The following is an 11,254-nucleotide window of genomic DNA, read 5'->3' on the forward strand; positions in this document are numbered from 1 at the left end:
CCCTCCTAAAAGGGGGAGGGGTCATAATTCATTGTAGGATAAATTCTTGCCTTCAAAAACCCCAAGATGCCAAATTTCGTTTCATTAGCTTGATTAGTTCTCAAGTTATGAGGAAATTTGTATTTCATTTGTATGGGAGCCCCCCTCATAAAGTGGGGAGGAGTCCTAATTCATCAAAAAAAAATTCTTGCCTTCAAAAACCCCCACATGCTCCAAATTTGGTTTCATTTGCTTGCTTAGTTCTCGAGAGGAAATTTGTATTTCATGTGTATTGGAGCCCCCCAAGGGGGGAGGGGTCATAATTCCCCTCCTAAAGAGGGAAGGGGTCTCAATTCACCATGGAAAAAATTCTTGCCTCCAACAACACCCACATGCCAAATTTGGTCCCATTTGCTTGATTAGTTCTCTAATGATCCATGTGCTTCATTCGTATGGGAGTCTCCCCTCTTAGTGATCGGAGCGGTCTCTAACTATTATAAGAACCTTCCCTTGCCCCAAAAACTCCTGCCTGCAAATTTTCACGCCGATCGGTTCAGTGGTTTTCGATTCTATAAGAAACATATCGACAGACAGACAGACAGAAGGTAATTCAGGAAAGACAGAAGGTAGGTATAGATAGATGAAAAGCTGAGAACATAACTAAAAATCACAGAGGTTGTGTACAAAACACGCCCGCATAGGTGACGTAGGGCTACAAAAGTCTCCTTGTGGTGATAGTAGCATGTGTCCATGCATGTAATAATACGATTCTTCATGTATAAATGCTACATGTTCATAGTTATTTCCATGTGCATTTCGGAACAATTTAACAGAATCAAGGACACAAATTATTGCTTTCCTGTTACCTTTCACCAATTCGATCTCATTTTATCAGCAGCACATCTCTTCCGTTCACGATTTAATTAAAACCGAATCGAACTTTTCCAACACAGATATCAAATTCACCTTGGTTTAATCATGTCGCCGTGCAGAATTTGCGATCTGCCGGACCATTTTTTCTGGCACAATTCCCTAACACAGACATCAAATTGGTCTAGGTTTTATCGCGGTCGTAAGAAATTTGGTTGAGACTAGAGACTTTGTCATTTGTTCTGGTTTACTTCACAAGCACAGATATCAAATTGGTCTAGCCTCAATCGTTACCAAGAAACTTCGACCGGTTGGGACGCAAAGATTAAGTCACTTTTTTTTCTAAAAATACGTTAAAACTATGAGGGCGCCATTTCCAACCAATCACGAAGCAAGGATTTCCAGGTGGACAGTGCTTCGTTATTTCATTTTCCAATAGTGCGCAATTAAAAATCAATATTTGTCTTTATTGATGTGAATGCGTAGATTTTCCGATCGATAGGGGCAAAAATATTGAAGCTCGATCGGGAAACCGCTGAGCTATTAGCACTCAAAATTTTTTATTTTTTTCGTGACTCGCATTTTTTTATTTTTTGGAATGGCACCTTATCTCAAACCATGCCGTAAGACGTAGTCCTACTTTAAAAACCATTTCTTCAACTACACCATCATAAACGTGTACTGAAGGCAGGCCCGACGACGAGAAGGAAAAAATCGACCATATTCTCATCGATGACCGGTTTTTTCTCGAACAACATCAACATATGCCCCTACGGGGTACGGATATCGACTCGGATCACTAGCTAGTAGCACATGCGTTTAAAACTATCGATGGCATATACCTCGCGGCTTAGTTGGCAAGCCAGTCATCGTATGTTCGAATCTCGGCTAGGCGGTGCCGCTAGATAGAGTCAGTAGGATTTTTGCACTAGCCCCGTAACTGTCCTGTACTCTAATAGCCGGCTGCGAAGTCTGTCGATAAAGAAGGGTCGAGTATTAGAAAGGACGTTTAATCCCATGGCTTTGCTTTCGTTTTTATACCTCGCGGCAAAGCCGCTCTTCTCGGTTAAGCATTCGGCAATAAGACGACCCGCGCGTTGCCGAGAACTACGCTCTACCTTGGAGCCTTAACTATGGAGCTCTGCCTTCCTCTGTGGAACTAAGTGCTTATAGACCGTCGAGAACGGATGAAGCAGGATACGCTCGGCCGTCAATGAGGCCGTAACCACGGTGCTAGATGAAAAAACTCGAGTGCACGAATTGATTGGTTTGATGGGGAATGCGAACATGCGATGGAGAGGAAAAAAAGAGCTCGGAAAAACTAACTCAGCATTGGGTATGAAAATTTGAATACCCGAACCCGACCCGTACCCGATTAAGAAAAAAAAAATAAAAACCCGTGCCCGACCCGAACCCGCAAGTTTATTTTTTTTTGTTACCCGAACCCGACCGCAATCCGTCGGGCAAGGGTACGGGTCCGGGTACCCGACAATCTTTAGTGTTAAATGAGGTCAATAGATACCCGACCCGACCCGTACCCGGTTTCAAAACCAAAAATTAGGAACCCGTACCCGACCCGAACCCGCAAATTATTTTTTTTCAATACCCGAACCCGACCCGTACCCGGCGGGTACGGGTAGAGATGCGGGTTTCGGGTAAATTTTCCGCTACCCGACCATCTCTACTCAGCATTGGCACGATCGAAAATTTGGCCAAGTATCGAGGAGGGCGGAATGAGTTGACCAGTATCCTGAGGAGGTAAAAGCACCAGAAGGAGAAGGAGAAGTTGAACCAATCTCGTAAAGGATAGACACCGAAACCTAATATGTGTATAAGGTCGAGGAGGGAAACTCGATCACAAATGGGCGCGAGGTGGTCGACAGGGTGAAAGCAGTTCTTCGATGCACATCTGAATGGCGTCCCGGTTGTCGATATCTAAGAGACGGCAAACCTTATGAGGCCCGTGCTACTACGGGTCAAATTTTCACTCTCCGACAAATCCTGAAGAAATGGAAATCTGTTTTCTTCCAGAACGCCACCGGCATCAGGAATAGAGGGACCCAACGTGCTAGATGGCTCAACCAGGTTGAAGCCGACTTGCGTGTGTCGAGGCGCTCAACGAATTGACGTCAAGTAGCCCAGAACCGAAAAGAGTGGGAATTTTTGATACAGCAAGAGCAAGACTCTGTTACACTACATCTACAAGTTGATAGGAACGATGGTGAGAACAAACGATTTACAGTTCGAATGGTCGTTGATGCAAGCAGTTTTCACTGCATATCGCCGAGGGAGATATTGCACAACCCAGTCGAACAAATCTACTATGCACGCGTTCGATCTGCAGGATTCAAATAAGCGGCCAGAAAAATTCAAATCAAATAACAGTGGGCATTAGGCACTAGGCTACGCCCAACCTAGGATGTCACATGGTCAGTGGACAAGTGTTTAAATTTTTTCTTTCCAAAAACACAGTTTCGTACTCGTTTTCACAAACTGCTACCTAGTACTGAACCTGAACCTAGACTGAATCAGAGCATCGCCTTTTACTAGCTGATGATAATACTCACCTCTTGTTCTTTTTAGCATTTTCTTCATCATCCGCACAGCTTGTATCCTGCAAAAGAAACGGAAAGCAAAAAGGAAAATACTATTAGTCAATCTATAAGTATCAGAGACAAGATGTTTGTCATTGATGATGCCGAAAGGGAAATCGAACGAATGGCAATGTCACCAACGAAAAGGACTTTGCATCAAAACGAAGTTTTCCAGCGACCGACGGCGTGAAGGACGGTCATGATCAGTGTCGTTTTGATGACAAGCTCATAAAAGTTTTTTTATTGAAAACTTTGTCAGCCTTAGAACTGTAAATGTGGCGCACGGACAGCGGATCAACGATCGGTGCGCGATTCGATAATGCAGTCGTCGCGTCGGGACGACTTTAAGCCACACGACCAAACAAGTGCGCGCAATCAAATGGCGTGAAGAAGAAAAAAAAATCCTAACCGATGAGTAATGCGGATTACCACCACCCCGCAGCAGAGGTTGTGATCTTTCGTTTCGCAACCGCGATGCGGTGTGGCTTTGGTGCAGCAGCACTTTTCGCGAGTGTGTGCCCGCCACAGTTAGCGCAGAGCGAAGCGAAAATTGCATTGTTAAAAAACATAAAACACCGAAAGGAAAGGCGTGGGTACGTGATTGAACGCGATGACTGACTGTTCCGCTCGTTTTTGGGCACCTAATTGGCACACGCCTTGTGTCTCGCCCGGCGGCCTCGCCTCGGTCAGTTGATTTAGTATTCATTTTTAATTGTCGGCCTTAGAAGTCAGCCCTTTCTGGCCTGGAAATGTTTCTTAGTTTTGATAAGATAGTAGTGTTAGTTCTGCATTTGTAAAATAGCAATCAGCTATCAGCTGCTAATTAAATTTATTTTACCTTAAATTGCAGGTTTTAATTATCACAAGCACCTTCCGGCACGAGGTTAGGGCCACCCAGAAACTCGATCAATGGGCAGAACTAATCCCTTCCTCGACGCCTAACATAGCAATCTTCATGGCAGGTCAATGCAGCAGTCCGCTGAGTTTTAATGAAAGCTTGTCTAACTCGTCCATCACCATCGCGTCCTTTCGTAGCAGACAATACTGTTTCTGTTTGCCACCCACACCGTGTGGATTCGTCCACGACGAAAACCAAGTTGCCTACTTTCACTTGCGTTGAGTCCTCTACCCATTTACTGCGACTTGCTTTTGCAGGAAGATACTGCTTTACCCAGCGGTGCCAGAGTTCAGCTCTCAGACACTTTGAATTGAACGGACTAACCGCTCCCATGACCCGCCTATATGTGCCGCTGAGGGTGAATTGAGTTCTCAGCTGGCACAGACAAAATTTGTACCGTTGTCGCTCCCGATTTCCAATGGGAAACATCTTCGCACCAGGAAGCGTCGAATGGCCGCCTTGCCTGAGTCCGTGGTGGTGGTCAGTGAGCGCAATATTTTCAGGTGCCCATCGATTCACGAGTAAAGGCCCTACGTCGATCAGGATAGGGTCGAAGTAATCAAGATCGACGAACGAAAACAGTTCGATAAACAAGTTAAATCTCGCTTCCGAAAGTGGTGCCAACCGTTAAATACATGGCTTCGCCCTTTTCACCGTGCACAACCTCACCGCCTTACGAATCTGATTGCGCACAGACGGTATATATGAAACCGCAGTCTTGTTAATCACTGTTTCATTATTAGACACATTCCAGCGTTACGGGGCACTATCCCTACTATGCAGATCAGTTCCTATTTCATCAAATACCTTGCATTCTAGTTGATACTTTGGGAATAATGGAATGTAACCATCTTCCTAGTTCTCCATTGTCCCAAGAGTTTTGCCAACTAATTAACGTCTTCTGACGTAAAGAAGCATAATATTCGTTAAAGGCGATAGGTCTCTCAAAAACTTCACCGCTTATTGCCCCCGATTTAGCTAATGTGTCAGCCTTCTCATTGCCAGATATTGAACAATGGGAAGGTATCCACACAAAAGCAATATGAAAACATTTTTCAGCTAAGGTATTCAAGCGCGAATAGCACTGAGACTATCTGTAAAAATGTAATAACGATCTAGGGGCGATTGGTCAATAATCCCTAGAGCATACTGAATTGCAGCTAATTCTGCTACGTAGACAGAGGCTGGATTATTGAGTTTGTAAGAAGCGGTGAAATTAACGTTGAAGACACCAAAGCCACCCAGGTAACCAATAAGCATTAAAATAAGCAGTAAATCAGTCGTTTATTAGCATCCCTGGCGTTTTATACTGCAGGTTGTTGTTTATCAGCTTTTTGACTGCATAACTGTTGTAAATTGGCATCCACAATTCTATTTAAATTCTTCTTGTTGGTAACTAGCTGCAAATAAGCATTGTCAGCACTATAAGAGGGCTAGCAGTAAAGTAGCCGCATATTTTGCCAAAATAAGGCTACTTAAATGCTTATTGGCTTGCTTTTAAATTGCATTGGAAATGCTTATTGGTTACCTGGGCAGTAGATCCATTTAATAGTAATCCATCAGTGTAAAACATATTAGGGACGATTCAATAATGACGTCCACCAAATTTCTGCTTTTTTAAACCCCCCCTCCCCCCTCTGTCCGATTGTGTCACAAAACTCTCAACCTACCCTCCCCCCCTTTGGACGTCACACAAACCCAAAATAAATAAGAAAAAGAAAAGCGTGTTGAAACCAAAAACCGGTTTATAAAAATAGCTGAACCTTTTAAGAGTTAGACTATGATTAAAAACACACATATTTATATAAGAGGCTTATGTCTGTCGCCAAAACGAGGGGCGCGATATGTATTTTCGTGGTAATAATCGCCCACATTAAGCAAAGACACAAACCAATCATACCAAATTACATTCAAGACTACCATACCAATTTACATACCAATTACATTACCAATTACATACCAGACTGGTCGATTAGACTACTCGATTTGATTGCTCGACTGAACTGCTCGACTGAACTGTTCGATTCGACTTCTCGACTCAACTGCTTGATTGGACAGATCGACTTGACTGCTTGACTGAACAGCTCGATTTAACTACTCGAGTGGACTACTCGACTCAACTGCTCGATTCAACTGCTTGATTCCACTGCTCGACTGGACTACTCAACTCAACTGCTCGACTGGACTACTCGACTCAACTGCTCGACTGGACTACTCGACTTGACTGCTCGAATGAACTACTCGACTCGACTGCTCGAATGAACTGTTCGGCTCAACTACTCGAATGAACTGCTCGACTCAACTGTTAAACTTAACCGCTGTACCCGACTGCTTGACTAAACCATTCGATTCGACTGCTCGACTAGACTACTCGTTTCAACTGTTCGACTCGACTGCTCGAATGAACTGTTCGGCTCAACTACTCGACTGAACTGCTCGATTCAACTGCTCGACATCGACTCAGACAACATAAATGGTGCAAACAGCCAGAAGTTTTTATTTAGTTAAATAAAATTCAATACGACCATAAACACTATTTGTTTCAGTTTCCGGCTATGGCTCTTTTAGGTGCAACTTCTTGAGCTATATTATGCAATATAAGAACTCAAAGAACTAATACAAAGATTAAACATCTTCGCAAACACTGGCCAATGGAATGTACCCGCAGTCTTCGGAATTCTGAACAGACATTTATATTTTCCGGATCGTAAGATTTGGGCTCAACTAGTAGAAAATAACAGTCGAGTATTTTCTCGAAAAACAGAAATTTAAATTTCGAGATTTTCCGAATAAACTGATCTTAGAGTTATCTTTTTAACGATCCTATAAAAAGATGCCACGTTTTTTTTTTGTTAACTTTCTCTACCCGGCGAGTAGACTTTTGCTGCTTTTTTACAGATTTTTTTTGTAATTTTGTAATTGTGCCTGACTGTCAAGCGCCGTCAGTTGGAACAATTACCAGTTTCAATTGAAAGATTCTGTTCAACCAATCAAACAAGTCGCTTCTTGAGTGAAGCAAAGGTAGGAGAGAATCAGTTTCATTTATTTGTTTCGACGATGTCTGAAGATAAATCGCTGAGTGATGAATGACCGAGAAACAAATTTGTGCAACCTTTTGATGAAAATAAAATTTTCTTCGGCGGATGTCACATTTGGCTAGACCCCCTCCCCCCCTTTGTCACCTGTCACAAAATTGCCACCCCCTCCTTCCATAAGCAATGGACGTCATTAATGAATGGTCCCTTTCTGCATAGACATCGGAGCACTCTTTATCCCACCATGAAGTGGGAGGTCGACTGTTGATCGTCACCCCAGGATATTGTTTAGTTTGGACTTGTATCGCAGCATCAAGTATCAGACCTGCAAAAAGGTCATATTCAATTAGCGGTGAAAGCTGTTCCTGTTGGATATTCTCTACAGCTTCAGTGTAGTAACAGTTCTCGATGCCGGTTCACTTTGGAAAATGTGTTCTCATCATTAACTCTCATGCTTCATTAGTAAAGCTGGTAAAGAAGCCATTCTCTGTTTCCAAAGTACCTAGCACATTTGAATGATCTTTAGCGAGGATTTTTTGCAGTCTGCCAGTTGCTAAAGTATTTTCAATGTTCTCACATGTATGTCTCCAGTGATTCCTGTAGAACAGCTTTCGTAATAAGCTGCTGAATAAGGTTTGAAAGTTGTCTGCTGATACTATCCATGTCATCGGCAAAACAGACGGATTTGTTGAAGACCCGTGGCTTCGCGGATCAAAATGGTTGAAGATCGTGTTGATATCCCCTCGGTTCATAAGAGATTTGTTGAACAGCAGGCATGAAAGACCATTATCTTGATTATACCATCCATGGTAGATTGAATCGATTTGATAAGCTTCCTGGGGATGCGGTTTATATCCACAATTTTCCATAGCTCATTTCGGTCGATGGTATCATATGCAGCCCTGAAGTCAACGAACAAATGGTGCGCAGGAATTCTGTTTATGCGTAGTGTTGACGTACTTTATTTGTGCAAATTGAAAGATTCAGCTCCCATAGGAACAGTCAATTTTAGACGCTTTCCGAAAATTATATAAATTTTGTACTAAAAATAGAAACTGCGAAAGCCATACCTACAAATCCTTAAACAGAAACTTTATTGCATTGAAAAATTCTTGAAATTTAACATTCAATTACATTAATAACAAATAACCAGGGGTAACCTAGCAACCTGTATTATTTGGAAAACCTAGTTTATGCATAAAGCCGCGTAAAAAACCATCGACGTAAAGTTCTATCAGCATCTTGTCTTTGGCCCTATTTGTGCTACCTACTCGGTGAGATGAGAACCGAACCGAGGTGCTCCGTTTGTCCACACGAGCAAGATAGAGAGAGATCAGTCTAGCAGCTGTTGTCAGCCATTCATAATCACCGCCCGAATGATAGCGACAAAAACTCACTCACCACACAATCACTTATTTTTCACTCGTTTTATTTCTCGTTCACGTCTCACCGTCAGCAGCGTATACGCAAGTCTCACACACAGAGTCCCTTTGTTGCCATTCACCACGCCACACACAACGATACGCGCAGGGACGAGAGGTGACGAAGCACCGTCAGTAAAATAGCAGGCGGTGCTCCACCTCGAATACCCGTTTTTACTATACAACTCTCGGACTCGGTTGGGCACTACACCCAGGGGCATGAACTTTCTTTACCGACCGAATCAACTTTCTGGGATTGAAATTAATCATCAAGAATGAGATGACGAATACACGGAAATAGGTTCGCGTTTCAAATGGTACACTAATAAATCTGCTCTGCCACAGCAAGCATTATTCTAACAAATTTCGCATTAACCCAGTCTCACTCATCTGAAACTCGATTTTCCACTATTAGCCTCCGAGTGTGCTGACACCATTTTTCGTACGCTGCTTCCTTCTTCACTTTTAAACCCAGCACTATTCGCAAAATCTGAAAACTATTTTCAGAGATTCTTTCCAAGGACTGCTAACTCTGGAAGCACAACTCCAATATCGCAGGAAAATTTTACCTTGAAAAATAAACTCACTTGTCTTTCACATTTTCAACTCTTCGGGTTGAGAAACAAAAAAAAAGATACACTGCATTTATTGCGAAAACACCACCAAATTCAAATACAGTACGTACACGCATACTGTGACAGAGCAAAAATACTACACCCAAACATCGTAGAAGAAAAAAAAAGATCTCTCGATGGATTTCACGCAGGAATCGCCATACCGTTTACGGTAATATCTCCCATTCAATTTAGTAGACTGCACTTGCGGACAAAAAAAAAAATGAGACTTCTGACAATAAAATTTTAACATGGCAAAAAGAACCATAGCCTACCGAGTTGGAGCTGTGTGTTGAACTGGCGAGACTAGGCGACCTCTGGATGGTCACCAGAGCCATCGCATACTCGCGGGCACCAAATATTCCAGAATTTCCTCCTCGCGACTTCCTCTCGTAGCTCGTGCACACCTTTGCTAGATGGTCCACAAAATAGTATCCAAAACAACCGCACCGTCAACCATCAACGTAACTTTTTCAAACAACTAAACTCCGAATCCGAACCGATAAAAGTGCAGCAAAAAAAAAATAACACACACGATGAGACTTTTTTTCCTTTCTGCAACTTTTTGCTCGCTCTGTGGCTCTGGCTGGCTGACTCTACAGCGAGAGATGACGATGGCCTGCTTTTCGTTTCGCCTTCAACACACTGCTTTTTTATCTTCTTCTGATGGTTGATCGCGAAGAGCAGCCGCGTACAGAAAATGTGCCACAGAACAAGAAACACTAAATAAATGCTGGCTTAGCTTACCAACCACTAAAACGAACGACGGACAGCAGGACCATCAGGAGGGACAGGCTGACTGCGTTTCCACTATAGCAGCAAAGCAAGTCGCCTTTGCCTGCGACGGCTGACCGAACCGATTGAAAAGCGATATAATGAACACGAACGATTGAAAATGCTGAACGAAATAATATAAAAGTCGTCGTTCACACGCTGGGATGGTAAAGTGCACAATGCTTCACGTCGTTCAGTTCACCAACCACACACGAAAAAGTGCTCGCTCGCAGTCGCAGTAAACCCCAGTAGAGAAACTATTATGCCGTTTCACACAGTTTCACAGTTCAGTTCAGTCTGGCACGTTTCTGGAATCAACACCATCATCATCAACAGCCAATTTTCATCATCAGAATTGCGTGAAGAAAAAGAAAACTGCGATTGACAGCTGTCAAACTTTTGCATCACCGCACCTCACCACCCAGTACTGCACTGATAAAAATAAATATTCATCAAACCCAAGGCATGCACTCTCAACCAAAACGATGCGTTTGTTGTATTTATTTTGACTGACACCCAAGGGTACGTCGCTGAGAACAATCCATTCACTTTACTCTTGGCGATTTTGTTCAGTCTGTGCTTTACTGTGCCATCGAGGAGGTGATCGTGTGTTTGCTTGTGTTTGTCAAACTTGCCTTCAAATTGTTTTGACAGTTGAAAATTTCTTGTTACTACCCCAGTAACAACGGTAGCTGAATTGCAAGAGCAATGGCTGTTTACAGGTTGGTTTAAGGCGATCAAAGCTGCATAAAGTAAGCACTCAAATGGTGTTTAAATAAGCAATGTTTAAGCTACTTTAAGTTTTTCAAACCAGTTCTCTCCCAAAAGCTGATAAAAAAGCTTAATAGCGGATTTTTCTGCTAAACAATCTGCTTCTATACAGCCATAAACATCAAACCGTTTTACGGCTGCTTAAAGGTGTTAAAATGCAGAGTAAAGCTTTCATTAGGCTCACAGTTTTCAAACTAGTTTAAGTCTGCTTAAGGGTTTTAATGTAGCTTTACAAATTTCTACCAAGTTTTCTTTCGGCTCACAGCACACATACAGTCAGATCACAGAATTTCGCAAT

At 42.7% G+C, this 11,254-nt stretch overlaps 1 protein-coding gene across 2 annotated transcripts in view; it reads right to left on the reverse strand.

Moving 5' to 3' along the window:
- The window catches only part of LOC128739614 (protein phosphatase Slingshot), a 29,268-nt gene extending 18,884 nt beyond the window's left edge, over nt 1-10,384 (reverse strand). Inside the window, exons 1-2 of one of the 2 annotated variants that reach the window (XM_053835112.1) lie at nt 9,687-10,384; nt 3,417-3,463 (exon numbers count right to left, since the gene is read on the reverse strand). In XM_053835112.1, coding sequence (XP_053691087.1) covers nt 3,417-3,463; nt 9,687-9,749 — 110 coding nt within the window. In that variant the 5' untranslated portion in view covers nt 9,750-10,384. Of the gene's footprint in view, nt 1-3,416; nt 3,464-8,777; nt 8,968-9,686 lie in introns of those variants that run through there. The other variant, XM_053835118.1, reaches the window with a different exon arrangement.
- Nucleotides 10,385-11,254: the final 870 nt, after the last annotated feature.

Source organism: Sabethes cyaneus, chromosome 1, assembly GCF_943734655.1.
Source record: "Sabethes cyaneus chromosome 1, idSabCyanKW18_F2, whole genome shotgun sequence".
Classification (NCBI taxonomy): domain Eukaryota; kingdom Metazoa; phylum Arthropoda; class Insecta; order Diptera; family Culicidae; genus Sabethes; species Sabethes cyaneus.